At 44.4% G+C, this 18,370-nt stretch overlaps 1 protein-coding gene across 7 annotated transcripts in view; it reads right to left on the bottom strand.

The window, feature by feature from the left end:
* mink1 (misshapen-like kinase 1) overlaps positions 1-18,370 on the bottom strand; it is a 56,405-nt gene that overhangs the window by 17,387 nt on the left and 20,648 nt on the right. For 4 of the 7 annotated variants that reach the window (XM_079507498.1, XM_079507501.1, XM_079507500.1 and 1 more), the window contains exons 9-20: positions 16,420-16,595; positions 16,196-16,265; positions 15,870-16,080; positions 13,542-13,649; positions 9,996-10,082; positions 9,067-9,243; positions 8,708-8,878; positions 6,559-6,825; positions 6,325-6,404; positions 6,135-6,238; positions 5,455-5,549; positions 786-937 (exon numbers count right to left, since the gene is read on the bottom strand). In XM_079507498.1, the coding sequence (XP_079363624.1) occupies positions 786-937; positions 5,455-5,549; positions 6,135-6,238; positions 6,325-6,404; positions 6,559-6,825; positions 8,708-8,878; positions 9,067-9,243; positions 9,996-10,082; positions 13,542-13,649; positions 15,870-16,080; positions 16,196-16,265; positions 16,420-16,595 (1,698 nt within the window). The remainder of the gene's footprint in view (positions 1-785; positions 938-5,454; positions 5,550-6,134; positions 6,239-6,324; positions 6,405-6,558; positions 6,826-8,707; positions 8,879-9,066; positions 9,244-9,995; positions 10,083-13,541; positions 13,650-15,869; positions 16,081-16,195; positions 16,266-16,419; positions 16,596-18,370) is intronic. The other 3 variants (XM_079507503.1, XM_079507504.1, XM_079507502.1) reach the window with 3 other exon arrangements.

Below are 18,370 nucleotides of genomic sequence, written 5' to 3'. Positions count from 1 at the left end.
AGGTCTAAATGGGTTAATGTATTTCTATTCCAACCTGTACATGTAGATTTAATGTGTTTGAGAAACGTATTGTTTGTTGTCACTGTTGTGACATGTTGTGAATGAATGCATAGGACCCGAATGGAAACAAGGCCGCAAGGTCTTTCTTCTGTGCTGTCCTTTTGGACCAATGCTGTGCTTGACTGTACCCTGTACTGTCTGCATTTTTTGTCTAATAAAATTATCAATCAATCAATCAGTTCCAGACTATACAGCATTCGGAGAATGTGGAATAGTTGTCTGGCTACGTGAGACTACACAGACACACACACCAGATTGTCAAGTGATTGATTATTTTCAGGCTATTTCGGATTAAGTTTGTTAGACCAGTGGTTCCCAAAGTGGGGTCCGGGGACCCCCAGGGGTCCTTGAGGGAGTTCCAGGGGGTCCCCAGCTGAATGATAGATTAGGAACCAAATGGACCCTTATGGGTGTGTAACTCAAGAGAGCATACAAATGGAACCAAAATGGACCCGTCAAGAGTGAAATTAAGATTAGATTTTGCAATATAAATTGGGGTTCAAGAGCTAGAAATGCCATTAAATGGGGGTCCGTAGCCTAATGCAGGTCAAACTGGGGGTCCTTGAAATTAAACTGTTTGAGAATCACTGCTAGAGCCGTCAAAATCTTCTCTTATGGGGGGGGTCCCTGGCATATCTTTTCAAATGGGGGTCCATGGAGCTAATTAGTGTCAATTTGGGGGTCCTTGACATGAAAAGGTTTGGGAACCAGTGTGTTAGACTGACCGGTCTGTGGGGCTCTCCTCCTCCTCTGCTCCTTCTCCACTCTCGCTCTCCTCACTGCTCTCACTGCTGTCTGAAGAGGACGAGTAGTCGTTGGCTTTCACCGGGGGTCTCGGCTGCTCCTCGATGCGCTCCTTGGCATACAGGCCATGGTCCTGAGCACACATACACACGTGTGTTAAATGGTGCATTTATATAGCGCCTTACATAGATTGTGCATTACATTGTGCATTACATTCACCCATTCACACACACCAATGGCAGAGGAAACCATGCAAGTCACCAACCTGCACATCGGGAGCAATTAGGGGTTCAGAGTCTTGCTCAAGGACACCAACTCCGGGGGAGCCCGGGTTTGAACTGGGAACCTTGCGGTTCCCATTCGGCCACTCTACACATGACCCACTGTCGCCCCTGTTCAGGGGTGTATATCATTGTACCACTTATTGCTATGAGAATGTTGTGCAACGAGTCTGTGATATTTCACAGTAACAACAGCTCATATACAATGTACATCTCATTCTGGCCAATCACAATTTGCGTCCTCACATCTACCACCCAATCACGCGGGCCAATCACAATTTGCGTGGTCACTTTTCCATCTTCACATTTTGTCTTCAATGCTTGTGTTCACACAAACCCGGAAAGCTGGGTATAGGAGGGGCTAGCGCCCATCAAAAAGGGTAGGAAATGATGGGAAGAATGACCTAGAAGTAGCCCATTTCTCTTTGTTGACATTACATTAAACCTGTTCCAAGGTGTTGTGACTGATTGGGGATTGACTGATAAGGGATTCACACTATGGTCCCGGGTGCGCACCCCGGACCACTTGGCAGGTGTTGTGGTAGTGTGAACGATGCGTACCGTTCCCGGGACCGGATCGCCCAACCGTCCCCGGGACCGCATGGGGGGCGGGTCTCTGGACCGTTGAAGTGTATTTGGCTCGTTCCAATGTGAATGCATGCGTACCTAAAGAAGGAAGTGGACTGTTTTTTTTTTTAAAGAACGTGACATAATCTCTAGTCGACGAGCCAAGCGTCAACAAAAAAAAACACACGGACGCTGCACGACACGTAACACTAGCGCATTTCTCAACGCCGCCCGTCTCCTCTTAAATCTGTGTGTACGCGCAGTACGCACTGATCTAATTCTGCGGACCACATGTGGCTCTTGTAGTCTCCAAAGTAAAACTAATAATAATAATGCTAAAGTAGAATCCATAGCAAACTAATCAAACACGACACTGGAGCACAGAACTGACTGACAGTGAATAGCAGGCTGACAGTAATGAGGCAATGCAGTGTGTTTGGGTTTATAGGAGACAACGGTGCAGAGTTGATGGTCAGTGTCTGTGTGCGCCAGCCATCAAGCACACCGCCATCTGGAGGATCAAAGTGCGTTATGCCAGTGTACTCGGGTGCTCCAGGCAACCGTATTCGGGAACGGTTCAAATCAAACAGACTCAGTCCGTCTCAGTGCGAATCCCCTATGAAAGCAAAGGATCTTTGAGGAGTTTATAACTTCGTCCCACGACCATTATTAATTTTATTAACACAATCAGCGCCAGGATTTCTTTCAAAATAGCAGCTCGGGGTGCCACGCAGATATGGTAGCTTTTACTCTGAAAGTCCCCCCCCCCCCCCCCCCCTTCCGTTCCGTACAAAAACCGGGAGGAATAATGTTGCTTGCTTACCTCGCTATGATTACGATAAAGACGCTGAATAATCCCTCGCGTTAACATTTTGAACGAGAGGCATGTTGAAGTCAGAAATGAAGAGCTTAGTATATCCATCTGGTCAAAACCACATAGAGCTCCTTAGATTAGGTAGATACGAGGCATTCTTTCCCAGCCGTAAACAGGGAAGTGAACGGCAACGCGCATGCGCGAACAGTAAGGAGTATGGTGCAGAAGGAGGTGAATATTTATCTCTCGTTTGACATCAATGAAAATGCGCTAGGACGTGTGTACACGTCCTCGCAAACCTGTCGGATTAGCTATGACGTTTCCACACGTCCTACGGTCAAAATGGGTTACGCTGAAAATACCACATTCTAGTTCACCGACATTTGTCCAAATGGTCATGTGAAAACGTATACATTTAGCCATTAGAGCACTACGTGGTTAAACTGTTACGATGGGGAGATTTATTATAGGATGGAATTCTATGGAGTGCTTTGAAAGCTGGAAAATGGAGGCAAAAACGGATGTAGACAAATGCACAGAAAAGATGCCCTCCACAAAAAGATGGAGAGATGGCGTAAAGCATGCAGACCCCACTGCATGCACATGGCCTACTGCAGACCCCACTGCATGCACATGGCCTACTGCATGCACATGGCCTACTGCAGACCCCACTGCATGCACATGGCCTACTGCAGACCCCACTGCATGCACATGGCCTACTGCAGACCCCACTGCATGCACATGGCCTACTGCATGCACATGGCCTACTGCAGACCCCACTGCATGCACATGGCCTACTGCAGACCCCACTGCATGCACATGGCCTACTGCATGCACATGGCCTACTGCAGACCCCACTGCATGTACATGGCCTACTGCAGACCCCACTGCATGCACATGGCCTACTGCAGACTGCATGCACATGGCCTACTGCAGACCCCACTGCATGCACATGGCCTACTGCAGACTGCATGCACATGGCCTACTGCAGACCCTACTGCATGCACATGGCCTACTGCAGACCCCACTGCATGCACATGGCCTACTGCAGACTTCTACAGGTTCAAGGCAGGTCTAGGGCGCGACATACTAAATCCTACACGGGTTGTGCTTATAACCACGCCCACGGGCAAGTTAAGTTTACTGAGGTTAAGGTTAGGGTTAGGTATAGTTTTACTGAGGTTAGGGTTAGGTATAGTTTTACTGAGGTTAGGGTTAGGTATAGTTTTACTGAGGTTAGGGTTAGGTATAGTTTTACTGAGGTTAGGGCTAGGTATAGTTTTACTGAGGTTAGGGCTAGGTATAGTTTTACTGAGGTTAAGGTTAGGGTTAGGTATAGTTTTACTGAGGTTAGGGTTAGGTATAGTTTTACTGAGGTTAGGGTTAGGTATAGTTTTACTGAGGTTAGGGTTAGGTATAGTTTTACTGAGGTTAGGGTTAGGGTTAGGTATAGTTTTACTGAGGTTAGGGTTAGGTATAGTTTTACTGAGGTTAGGGTTAGGTATAGTTTTACTGAGGTTAGGGTTAGGTATAGTTTTACTGAGGTTAGGGTTAGGTATAGTTTTACTGAGGTTAAGGTTAGGGTTAGGTATAGTTTTACTGAGGTTAGGGTTAGGTATAGTTTTACTGAGGTTAGGGTTAGGTATAGTTTTACTGAGGTTAGGGTTAGGTATAGTTTTACTGAGGTTAGGGTTAGGTATAGTTTTACTGAGGTTAAGGTTAGGTATAGTTTTACTGAGGTTAAGGTTAGGTATAGCTTTACTGAGGGTTAGGCTGTCAATCACAGCGACTGGCCAATCACAGAGCGTCCTTGCACAACCTGTGTAGGGTTTGGTACGACGCGTCTAGGGCATTGCACAACACATTGTTACACTGTGGCTTTTTTCAGACTGCAGAGAAATCCCATTTGTTTCTCAAATCCGATCTCTAGGACCGACTGTCCACACCGTTTGCTAGTGATCAGTGATCGGATTTGTGTGTTCAGACGTTGTCGACCTATCTGCATTGGTTGCTGCGTTAATGACATACTGTTGGCATAAGTAATGCTTAACTTACTCTGTCATACATCGATGAGGCTTGCAAAAATAGCAGATCTATAAGCTTGTAGATCAGCAATTTCTGACTGAGACATCTTTAGAAATCAGATTATGAATCACATTTCAAACCACCTAGGAATGTAGTTCAAATCTGATACATGAAAATCAGTTTCCATGTTTTTGTTGGTGTTCAGACAATCTGATTCCAATCTGGATAGGCCAAAAATGGGATTTGGAACTGCCAGTCTAAACATAAGCATTGGTACTAACCTCTCCTATAGCTCTCTTGTAACTCTGTGCATCAGAGGAGCCAGTGTTGTGAAAGACAAGAACATTAAGGGAATTTGCAAAGTAAAAAAAGCACAAAGAGTGTTATGTGAAAAGAGAGGAGACATGTTGAGGAGAAAAGGAGAAAATCTAAGTTAATGCTTGTGTCAATTATCAAAGAAAAGCAAGGTATAGAATTTGCACAATTAACACATTGAGAGCCCACGCTTAACTGCCCAAAATCACTTTCACCTAGAAAATCCATTCACATTTTTTATAATTCAGCTGACTGTGGAGACACATGCTGGAACTTTTTACTTTGAAATGTTTTATAGTTTCTGAGTTATTTAATTTAAACGCCAAATGCATTCTCAATGGCGAAAAAAACAAACTTTGGCACCACGTGTTAAAAAAAAAGAAAAAAAAGTGTTTTGATTTTTCTGATTTTTTTTAATAAAAAAAATAATACATTTTTTTTTTTTCAAGACGTCCACAGACGTCTTGGGCTATGCACGTTGCGCAATACCCAGGACGTCCACAGACGTCTTGGGCACAAGATGTGTTAAGCAAGGACATTATATCTACAGTACACAGAAGCTGGATCCATAGAACTCCAGAGAGTTTATCAACTCTGAAAGTTGCCAAAAAGTGCAAACGGATGAGAAAAAGACATGACAAAACTTACAGCAGGACGACTGGGACGAGAGGAAGTGCGAGACTCCCCTGGCTTGTGACGGCCATCATGGGATAGGATCGGAGGAGAGTCCATTTTAGAGGAACCTGAAAATGGCATCACCACAACAGTTGTGCTTATTAAATGTGCCTCACGTCAAGAGACTCGGTAGTGCAAAAGTAGTTGTTTTGTAGTTGTCTAAATAGAAACTAAATGAAAACTAAGCTATGGTGACTAAAACTAAGACTAAATATATCGACAATTTCGTCAAGAAATACAAACTAGACTAGAATGTTAGGAAGGGACTAGTGGACAAGAGATCCAGTATAAGTCATTTTACACTTGGTTGCATGCTGAAAATAGCCGATCTACAAGCTCACAACGTGTCGCAGCGCGACACGTTGTGAGCTTGTAGATCGGCTATTTTCAGCAAGTGTAAAATCAGTCATTACGACGGCATCAAGGCCCGCCAAAATACATTTTAGTCGACTAAATCAACTGTAGATTTAGTCGACTAAAATCTTATGATATTTAGTCGACTAAAACTAGACTAAACACTAAAACATTCCAGGTGACTAAAATGTGACTAAAACTAAATGAAAGCTATTCAAGAGACTATGACTAAAACTAAAATCAAAATGTGCCGCCAAAAACAACACTGGTGCAAAAGCATGAGGGACAAAGGGACTCACTGAGGATGCGGTGTCTCTCCAGAGAGCCAGTCTGAGGCAGATTAGACGCAATGCTCAAGGTATCTCCTCTCTCCCAGCGGTCGTTGCGGCTGAGATCTGGGTTGCTGCCACAGGTAACAGATATACCAACACTTTAAGTATTAAGCTTGAGACAATTTATCTGACCAAGCCACTTATCTGTATGTATTACCTGGCTCTCACTGGATGCCTGATGCCAGACGTAAGGTTGGTGTTGAGGGCTGTGGCAATGGATGCGGTCCTCTGGGGGATCTGAGGAAAACACGAGACTAACATTTATCAGTTGTATTCTACTTTAGAGATGGCCCAGGACAACTTTATTATTGGTTTTTTTTTCTCTAGTAGGTGTGGAATCCAAAACATGGATAATCACATTCCTTCAACTATATCTAGTAGATGGCCTCACCTTGGGTGGCAGTTCTGACTCTGGCAGTCGGATCCAGGGGCCACGGTCCTCCCGGATCGGGTGTGCCTGTGGCGCGGGGATCTCAGAGGTGGGGTCAGAGTTTTGGCGGACCAGCTCCCGGGAGTGGATGGGGCGGGGGGAGGGGTTAAGGGAGGGATCCTGAGTGGGGAACGCGGACATGGTCTTAGTGGGCTGATCACAGAGCGACTGGGAGCGAGGGACAGGGGCAGCATAGGGCTTCAGTGGGACCAAGTGGGCCATCTGGAACTGCAGAGGGGCAGTTCAAGCAACAGCAGCAAACCCAGGATGGGTGGGTGGAGGGGCAGAGTTGAAGGGAAAAAAAGGGGCAGGAAGGTACAATGAAGCAGTGGAGAGGTAATGTAAGTGCATGGTTGTATGTATTAAGATCAGATGTGTGGGGTGAATGTGTGAAGGTCAGTGAAGAGGGAAGGGAAGAAAGAAGAACAACAAGGCGTAAATACATAGAGATAATACTGACAAATACAGTTTTAGTTCATGCAGATCCACACGGCAACAAGAATGGTTTGGTACATCATCAGCTTCCTCTATCTCCATAACAATGTTTCAGTCTTCATACTGCACTATTTATCCCCACACTACACCCATTAGTAAAATAAGTTTTTAAAACATTTAACAAGTGTGTGCATGTGTGTGTATTAGTGGTGTCACGATTAGCCTAACTCACGACGATTCGATTTTCAGGTCACGATTCGATATCAAATATGGTTAGGCCTATCATTATTAATTACTAGGCTATTAAGTCTCGATTTGTAAAGAAAATTACTTGTTTCTAAGTAACTTTTATTTCAATAATAATAAAAAAACGTTTAACCCATTTTGGGCGGGAACCCCTTTTGGTGTTTTAACTAAGCATTATGTTATACTTTAGCTATTGAAAAATAGCAGTTACAAGCTCGTAGCGCGCCACCGAGTGGCGCGCTACGAGCTTGTAGGTCTGCTATTTTTCAAAAATCGTGAAAATGCGGCACAAATCTTTGAATATATATTCTTTCAGAAGACTTTTTTTTTATGTCGACGTCAGGCCTAAGATATTAATACTATAAACATTCTTTGAAAAGTTAAGTTTTCTTCCCATTCCAAATGACTGCTTTCCAAAGTTTGCGGGCCACGAGTAGACCACCCAGGCTTGCCTGGGTGGTCTACCCAGGCCGCGGGGTCGCATGATGTGGGAGTTTGGGATTATTGGCGGTCGTCTTTTTACCGGACAGATGGGGAAATGAAATGTAATGCAGACTGGACGCTACAATGCAACACTACCAGCTGTTTCTCTCTCTCTCTCTCTCTCTCTCGTCAACTCGTCTGTCGGCTCCATTTTCCCCGCCGGAAATGCATGCATACGTGTGCATTTGTCAGTACTGACGCGGAATGCACAGAAAAACAGTGCCTCGTGGCTTCCCGCAGACGTGTGCATGTGCTGGAGTAACATTCAACGAGAATCGCGATACGGCTTGTAATTTCAATACACTGTATCAAACGTAAAAAAGTATTGCGACACCCGTATATACGTATACACACACACACACACACACACACACACACACACACACACACACACACACACACACACACACACACACACAGTATATATACACTATCCATGTTTTTATTAGAGATGTCCCGATACTGTATCGGAAAAGTATCGGCTCGGCCCTGATTTGGTCATATCGGTTCATATCGGTATATATGCCAGTCTAACCACAGATCCGACACAGGGGAAAGGGGTTGACACTATAGCAGGTAAATAAAATGTTGGGGCTTGCTGCTTTTGCTTTGGAGTTGCCCAAACTGCAAGTGCACATTTGAGTGAGGTGTCTGCTATAAACACAACACGAGATAGATAGCTATAAACACTATTCCCGGTCATTGGACTTCAAAATAAGATCTTTCTTTTTGTATTATAAATATTATTCTCTGGTATTCGGTATTGGCTAAAACAGAAATTGTGGTTTCGGGATCGTATCGGAAACGAAAGAAAGTGTATCGGGACATCCCTAGATTTTATTTTATAATAATTATGCTATGGTCCAGCTTGAGAAACAGTGCTGTAGTTCATAACGTCCAGTTTGGTTTTGAAAGAATGCTGTATCACGCTCATACAAACACGCACCTTGCCCTGTCCCCCTTGAGGCTCAACAGGACGCTGCATCGGTGGCGTTTGAGCAGACTGAACGCCTCCCGATTGGCCGACGGAGTCGGCGCGTGATTGTATGGCAGTGTCAGAGACAGTGGTGCAGATTTTGGGTGAGCCCTGCCTGTTGAGTTTACTGCGCTCCTCCACCTAAACAGAAAACCACAGCAACATGGAGCATGCATTAACCTTAAACTGTCATGGGCGTAGCTTCATAGTGTAGTTTCGTGTCCAATAACGGATTGTATAACGCACGGTCGGCCATTTTGCCCTTGCGTCACGCCGTTAGAGAGATGACATAAGAGCAAAAGGGGCTGGCGTGTGTGGTTGGCAGGTACCTCACGGGCCCAGGCGGGCTTGTTGTTGGGCTCCAGGTTCTTGTTGTAGTGGTACAGCTGGGGCTTCTTGTCCTGCTGCTGCTGCTGAAGGGACACCAGGTAGGCGTGCTCCTGCTGCAGCTGCCTCTGGAGCCTCTCAGACTGGCGCTGCTCCTCCAGCTGCTTACGCTTGTACTCCTGAACAGACATGCAATTCAGTCAGTAAAGAAGGTCAACAGAGGACAGGGCAGTAAAGGTCTACAGAGGACAGGGTCTACAGAGGACAGGGCAGTAAAGGTCTACAGAGGACGGGGTCTACAGAGGACAGGGCCGTAAAGGTCTACAGAGGACAGGGCAGTAAAGGTCTACAGAGGACAGGGTCTACAGAGGGCAGGGCAGTAAAGGTCTACAGAGGACAGGGTCTACAGAGGACAGGGCAGTAAAGGTCTACAGAGGACAGGGTCTACAGAGGACAAGGTCTACAGAGGACAGGGCAGTAAAGGTCTACAGAGGACAGGGTCTACAGAGGACAGGGTCTACAGAGGACAAGGCACAAAAACAGGTCATTGATCCAAGACGCACATCCATGCACGAGTGGCAACGTGAGGTGAACAATCACCCATAGACAGGGTTTTCCTTTTTTCTCAAATCAATGCAACAGTGTGTGCCAACTATGCTTTGCCCTGACTTTGAATGGGAAGCACATTCAAAGGTTGCACATGCATGCATTACAAAACATGCACAGTCTGTTCCATTCCAGGTACAAGACAAAACACCACAAGTCATTCAAATTGCTATCTGGAAACCTTTCATGCATTAGTGTGTGTGACGTGTGTGTATACACACACACACACACACACACACACACACACACACACAAGCTTGTGTGATGTATGTGTTCTACAGGCAGAAGCAAGGGAATCAGACAGAGCAGTGCAGTGAGAAGTTACCATGAGCAGTGCCTGCTCTTGTAGCAGCTGCTGTTGAAGGATTTCTAACTGGCGCTGTTCTTCTTCTAACTTATGTCTGATGAACTCCTGAAGGCAAAAGTCAAGGATGCAGGAACGAAAATGGGGAAACGGAAGCGTAAGGAGTCGAACGAAAACAGAACCCAAGTACAATAAAAGAAGTGAAACCATTACGTTACAGCATTCTACTACTGAACTGTTAACCCATTTTGGGCGGGAACCCCTTTGTGTTTTAAACATTATGTTATAATTTAGCTATTGAAAAATAGCAGATCTACAAGCTCATAGCGCGCCACCGAGTGCCGCGCTACGAGCTTGTAGGTCTGCTATTTTTGAAAAATCGTGAAAATATTTATTTCAGAAAACTGGAGGATTTAGAAGATTTTTTTTTAATTTCGAGGTCAGGCCTAAATGGGTTAAATCTGTTAAAACTGTTCACCACAGTGACTATCAGTAGTGATAATGATAATGTATTGGTGCAGTACTTAGTTTAGACAGTTTTTGGTTTAGACTAGTCATTGGTTAGACCAGTCATTAGTCCTACAACTACAACCCATCTCAAACCCTCACACGCCTAAACCTAACCTCCGACAAGGCAGCACACCTAAACATAACCTTAACCCATTTTGGGGCGGGAACCCCTTTTGGTGTTAGCATTATGTTATGCTTTAGCTATTGAAAAATAGCAGATCTACAAGCTCATAGCGCGCCACCGAGTGGCGCGCTACGAGCTTGTAGGTCTGCTATTTTTGAAAAATCGAAGGACGACTGACATAGAAACATAGCTTTTTCAGAAAACTCAGAATGTAGAAGACATTTTTAGAATCTGATCTCAGGTCAAAATGGGTTAACCCATGTCTAACCAATGACTAGTCTAAACTAAGTATGCACCCCACTGTATTCACTGACTAGTCTAAACTAAGTATGCACCCCACTGTATTCACTGACTAGTCTAAACTAAGTATGCACCCCACTGTATTCACAAAGTGTTTTACAGAACAGGGGTAAAAGAAAGCAGCAGGATGAGCACTAGAGATACATTACGACAAGAGATCAGTGAATAAGGTAGCAGCCACAAAATGTAAAAAAAAAAAAAAAAAACATACATATAATCAATAAAACAAAATGGCAAGAGGAAAGAAAAGAAAGGCCTTAACACACAGATTTTGCACAAGGTCGGCCAATCAGTAGTGGTATAGCACTGTCGGCCAATCAGTAGTGGTATAGCACTGTCGGCCAATCAGTAGTTGTATAGCACTGCCACATATAGTCGGCCAATCAGTAGTTGTATAGCACTGCCACATATAGTCGGCCAATCAGTAGTTGTATAGCACTGCCACATATAGTCGGCCAATCAGTAGTTGTATAGCACTGCCACATATAGTCGGCCAATCAGTAGTGGTATAGCACTGCCACATATAGTCGGCCAATCAGTAGTGGTATAGCACTGCCACATATAGTCGGCCAATCAGTAGTGGTATAGTACTGCCACATATTATTCATTAACCAATCAGTAGTGGTATAGTACTGCCACATATTATTCATTAACCAATCAGTAGTGGTATAGCACTGCCACATATTATTCATTAACCAATCAGTAGTGGTATAGCACTGCCACATATTATTCATTAACCAATCAGTAGTGGTATAGCACTGCCACATATTATTCATTAACCAATCAGTAGTGGTATAGCACTGCCACATATTATTCATTAAGGGTTTATTTTAAAATGTCATTTAAAAAGAGCATGGCTCAAAATATTCCTTAACACTACATCCATCCTTATGTGTAATGTCCTATTTTCTGTGAGAGGTATCCGTTTTGTTTTTATTTATGTTTTGGAGGGTCAAAGTCGAGAAGGAGATTGATTGATTGATCGATTGACAGGCTGCGACGCTTCCGTGATTAAACACACGGAAGTGGCCGGCTCCACACACTTGTGGAGACAGAGAGACAAACGGGCAGGGAGTCCACGTGAGACCTGATGGCGTTTTGTATAAACTCTGTCTATGCTATTGGGTGGAATATAGCCTAGGGCCACCAACTCAGCGTTGAAGTGTACCCGGCCGGGACCGTCATCTGCTCCGGTGAGTTTTGGGTCCAGCGAGGAGTACCGGTTGTTTTCCGTTTGGAGGGACAGCTGGATTTCTCTGGGATTGTTTTATCTTCATCTTTACGTTTTGGATTAACTTAACTATTATTTTGATTTGGAGCGTCAGGGAGACACGTGTACAAATCAAGGAACGATACAAACAATAAGAGCGAGCGAACGAGCGTGCGTGAGAGGCACGGAACGGTGCGTGCGTTCGGACATTATGCGGTCAAAATGTATTTAACCTGTCATGATGAACTTGAGTTTCATTCTTGATTGATTGCATATAGATAAACTATTTATCCGAGACTTATTTCTGTGTGGGTGTCAGTGGTTTATATATGGAAAGTACTCATTGCATGCTACATGTTTGAGACATATCAATTTTATCTTTAAATACCCTGTGAAATGTTAGTAACTGTGAAAGAAATATGACCGTTACAGTGGTACTCAATGGTTAAAATTATATCTAACAGCACGCTGGTAAATCTTAACCCATTTTGGGCGGGAACCCCTGTTGGTGTTAGCATTATGTTATGCTTTAGCTATTGAAAAATAGCAGATCTACAAGCTCGTAGCGCGCCACCGAGTGGCGCGCTACGAGCTTGTAGGTCTGCTATTTTTGAAAAATCGAAGAACCACTGACATAGAAACATAGCCTTTTCAGAAAACTGTCAGGATGTAGAAGACATTTTTAGAATCTGATCTCAGGTCAAAATGGGTTAAAACACACAGTAGGAGTGTGAAGACACGTTTGTGGTTCTCCCGATATTTGTGGAAGTGCAGACAGACGGCAAAAATCATCAAATGGAGATGATGAATGTCTTTTCTGTGTGTGTGACTGTGATATAATACCAGACTGTGTTACCAGGGGTTAGACTGTGATATAATACCAGACTGTGTTACCAGGGGTTAGACTGTGTTACCAGGGGTTAGACTGTGTGACTGTGATATAATACCAGACTGTGTTACCAGGGGTTAGACTGTGATATAATACCAGACTGTGTTACCAGGGGTTAGACTGTGTGACTGTGATATAAAGCCAGACTGTGTTACCAGGGGTTAGACTGTGTGACTGTGATACCAGGGGTTAGACTGTGTGACTGATATAAAGCCAGACTGTGTTACCAGGGGTTAGACAGTAAAAAAGGAGCATGAGGAGAAGCAGAGAGCTCACCCACAGAAAAGCCATCTCTGAATAAATACACTAATTTAGATCCTTGCTGCTATGGCAACCTACCCGTGGAATTTCACCACCAAGAACAAATCACACAGGATGGCTGAATTGTCGCACTGATTGGCTGACTGACACTCCCACACTGCTCACCGATTGGCCGACTGACACTCCCACACTGTTCACCGATTGGCCGGCTGACACTCCCACACCACTTTCATTGGCCGATTGCACTTGTGCACGTCTCCTGCGGTTGGTTACCTGTTCCCTCTCAGCCAGCCTCCGATCCTCCTCTCTCCTCATGTCGTCGAGTCTCCGATGGGGACCTTTTTCCTGCTGCCTCGCCATCTCTCGTTCTTTTCTCTGTTGCTATGAGAAACGGGTGACAGTAGAGAGAGAAATGAGCACAGAGGCAATGTTTTAACCCATTTTGGGCGGGAACCCCTTTTGGTGTTAGCATTATGTTATGCTTTAGCTATTGAAAAATAGCAGATCTACAAGCTCATAGCGCGCCACCGAGTGGCGCGCTACGAGCTTGTAGGTCTGCTATTTTTGAAAAATCGAAGAACCACTGACATAGAAACATAGCTTTTTCAGAAAACTGTCAGGATGTAGAAGACATTTTTAGAATCTGATCTCAGGTCAAAATGTTTTAAGGGAGGTTATAATGGCTTGGCTCATGAGCAAAGCCTCTTGGTTTTGCGCAGACAGCTGAAAAACTAAAAGTATAAATAGAATACTGTAGGAATAGTGATGAGTATCACACGCAATCCATTGTATTCAGATTTTTTAAAGGACGCCACACCTGCATCTTAAAAAGAAAATATGATAAAAAACTATTTTTGAGATGCTTGCTCTATTCAAAGGGAAGCTTGCAGAAGTTAACCCATTTTGACCTGAGATCAGATTCTGAAAATGTCTTCTACATCCTGACAGTTTTCTGAAAAAGCTATGTTTCTATGTCAGTCGTTCTTCGATTTTTCAAAAATAGCAGACCTACAAGCTCGTAGCGCGCCACTCGGTGGCGCGCTATGAGCTTGTAGATCTGATATTTTTCAATAGCTAAAGCATAACATAATGCTAACACCAAAAGGGGTTCCCGCCCAAAATGGGTTAATGAAACACGCTAAACTCCTGCATGCTTGGGTCTGTCCATCCGTCCCCTACTCATCTCGAGAGCCGTCTGACCGATCAGAGGTAAAAATGTATACTTTCCATGCTTTAAAGGAGCAATCAGTGATTTGTGTGATTTGGGAAAATACCCGGTCCACCCGGTAACAAGATGTGCACATGCACACGCTCTACAGTGGGGGGAAGTGCAACAGGCCAACAGCATGTGCACCAAGGCCCGCCCCCACTCGATCATGATTGGAGGAAGGCCCCACTCATCCTGATTGGATGAAGGTTTTGCCACCCGCCACCAAAACTGAAACTAGGGTTTTTTTTACCCCAGGGGCTCACTGGGGACAGGGAGAAACTCCTTATATGGTCAGCACACTCTATAGTAGGGAGGATTATCCAGAAAAAAAGAAAAAATAAGTGATATTTGAATTAAGTCAAATCACTGAATATACCTTTAAAGATACGCAGAATGCAAAAGACCATCAAGATTTTCATGGGTTAGCCTAAAAAAAAAGAAAAATGGACCTTAACTTTTTCCGGTCCATTTCCATTTTCATAGATAGCTTTTCAGACATTTAACACTCACTACTAGACCTTTGGCTCTGTACTTGGTCTGCTTTTTCCCCCACAGAGAATAGGGATGTTGGGGTTTAAGTGGTTAAAAGTATATTTGGCGGCTCCCCTGTAGTAACTCTGAGAACTCCCTAAAAAAGGGTAAGAAAGTAATAGCCAGCCTTCTGGTACTTTTAATTCATATGGACACAGACAGACACAGCAAACATGGAGACATTTCAGCGTCAAGCCTTCCTCAAGCCCCTAAAAGGTCCCAGATACCTTGCTGAAGACCCCTGCACTAGAGCAGGGGTTCTCAACGTTTTTGGCCGGGGACCCCCGGAAATGCTTTGGCAATGTCTTGGGACCCCCTCCCGACCCCCAATATAAATTGACTGCTACAATAACCTTAAACCATTTTGGGCGGGAACCCCTTTTGGTGTTTTAAGCATTGTTATAATTTAGCTATTGAAAAATAGCAGATCTACAAGCTCATAGCGCGCCACCGAGTGGCGCGCTACGAGCTTGTAGGTCTGCTATTTTTGAAAAAAAGTGAAAATAAAATTTAAAAATAAATCTTTTTTTTTTGTTGTTTTTTAAAATAATTTGGGGACCCCCTAAAATAATTTGGCGACCCCCCGAGGGGTCGCAACCCACGGGTTGAGAACCCCTGCACTAGAGTATCATCTTTAACCCATTTAGGCCCGAGGCCGAATCTTAAAACGCCTCTAAATCCTGACCCAAGTTTTCTGAAAAACTTCAAATATTAATATAGCAGCATCAATTTTACATTTTTGAATACTGTACATACTGTACAGAACCCAAAAATGAGTTCCCGGCCTGAGGGGGTAAAACACCAAAAGGGGTTCCCGCCCAGAATGGGTTAAGAGATCAATATTTCTGCTACAGTATTACCTCCTCAAGGCGACGGCGCTGTTCCTTTTGCTCCTCGATGCGTTTCTGTCGGTCATGTAGCAGCTGCCTCTTGTGCTCCTCGGGATCCCTGCGTTGGGCCGCCAGCTGAGCCTGCTGTCTCTTCAGGGCCTCGGAGCGCTCTTTGTTTTCCTGTTGCAAGCGCAGAAAGTCCCGCCTCAAGGTGGACTCGCCGGGCACATTGAGGATCGAACTAGAGGATAGGATAGCATTCATGGGCACAATTAAGTTATTATATTACGACGGAAAGGCAGACCAAAGAAATAACTGCATGCATCTTGGACACAAAAAAGATGAAGTGCCGTTACCTAGACTCCCTCTCATCTCCGCGGTTTTCCTCTTCCTCATCACTACCACTGTACTCATACTCCGTCTCCTCTGGGGGAAGAGATAACAGAACAAAGAAAAGTCAAAAACATCGGATGAGTGACCCTCCATTGATTCCTTGTTCCTTCAGTTACTCCTTCACTGTACCCATTGGAAATACCCATTTCCAATACACCCAACGAGGTGAGAGTATTATTGGCTTTACCTTTCTCGCCCCTTTTCTTGCGTGTGCGATCGATGTGGTCTTTGAGCTGGATTCGGACCTGTCGCTCAGTAGGCTGGTCCCTGATGAAGGAATGCTTGAGGAGCTGTTCTGTCGAAGGACGGCTGGGGTATGTCTTGACGAGGCAGCCTTCTATGAAGTCAATGAATTTTTTGGACCTGGGAGAAGTGCATATAAATAATGGAAGAAAACCACTGAGGCACAAGAAGGTGGAGCGCACATTTGGCCTGTTATTACACAGAATCTTCACTCCATCCTCACATGCATAGACAGAGAGAGGGAAGTGTTCCAGGGTTCATCTATGCTTGCATTAACCCATGGGTTCCCAAACTTTTCAGCTCCCATTAACAACCTAAACCTAACCCCAGAGGAAACTTTATGCAGTTGTGTGCATAAAATGACATGCAGTCTTAGATACCTCTGTACCGTGTACGACTCATACCCATGGAATCTGGCCTTGCAACCAACCCAGATACCTCCATTAGCTTCCTTAAACCACATTCCAAACGGGTTAGATAAGCCCGGTTTAAGTTCTAATCGGACAACACTGTGGCGGGTCCTACTCCTAGTCCTAGCCTTTGAATAAAAAAGTCCTTTTCTTTAGTAGTATTTTACAATGACTGTGACATTGGGGCGGCGGCGGTAACCCCAAGGTTTCCAGTTCGAACCCGGGCTCCCCCAGAGTTAGTGTCGAAGTGTCCTTTTTTTTTTTTTTTTTTAAGATATTTTTTGCGGCTTACGCCTTTTATTGGTTTTTGAAGGGACAGACAGTAGGCTGACAGGAAACGGGAGAGAGATGGGGGAAGACATGCAGTAAAGGCCGTGTCGGGCTCGGGAGTCGAACCCGCGGCACACTGCGACTGGATTACCAGTCGGGTGCCCAGACGGTTACGCCACCGCCTGGGCCTGTCGAAGTGTCCTTGAGCAAGACTCTGAACCCCTAATTGCGCCTGATGTGCTGGTTGGTGCCTTGCATTGGTTTCCGCCGCCATCGGTGTATGAATGTGTGTGTGAATGGGTGAATGTAATGCACAATCTATGTAAAGCGCCTTGGATAAAGGCGTTATATAAATGCACCATTTACCATTTACATTTAAAAGCCATTTAGAAACATACTATTCAAATAACAAAAACTTATGTTAAATTCCACAGTAAAGTAGTGCATTTTGTGACCATGCTTCATGATTATCCTCCAAATAAATGCATTCAAAGAAATCCGCCAATGGTTTCACCTCAGACAACAACTAAGAAGTCTCTCACGTTGAGGATAACCATGGTTGACTTCGCTGAATTAAAAGTATCTTCAATGAACATTCTGACGGCCATACCATATTGGTGTATTTACACTGTGGAAGGACGTTTTTTCCATAACTTTACCCGCAAGGTGGCGACCACATTACAAAAACCACAGTTCGGTCTTAATAGTAAGGGAATTTTATCAGGTATTTGACCAATCTGGGAACTAAATCGTTACCAAGAAATTTCTTCACCAATGTGTTTCTAAAGGTGTCTAATAACATATACTAAAAGTTTGAAATTCAACTCCTGTGGGAAATTGAGTTATTAGCATAATATGTGACCATACCCTTAACATCCTATATAAGGCAAAAAAGTATGAAACTAGGGGGTTTTCATGATTCTGAATCCATTCCGAGTCCATTCCGAGTCCTCATCTCTCTCCATTGGCTCCCAATAAAACAAAGGATCGACTACAAAATTCTTCTCTTCACCTTCAAATCCCTCAACCATCTTGCCCCCCCATATATGTCCGAACTCCTTCATCACCACAACCCACCCAGAGCACTGAGGTCAGCAGATCAGCCACTACTGTCACTTCCATCCGCTATAACTAAGAAAACAAGAGGTGATCGTGCCTTTGCCGTCGCAGCCCCAGTGCTGTGGAACGGCCTTCCTCCCCACATTAGAGCTGCCA

The sequence above is a fragment of the Electrona antarctica genome (assembly GCF_951216825.1).
Source record: "Electrona antarctica genome assembly, chromosome: 8".
NCBI classification, from domain to species: Eukaryota; Metazoa; Chordata; class Actinopteri; order Myctophiformes; family Myctophidae; genus Electrona; species Electrona antarctica.
Note: the sequence above shows the minus strand (reverse complement) of the source record. Positions and strands in the feature narration are given on the sequence as shown.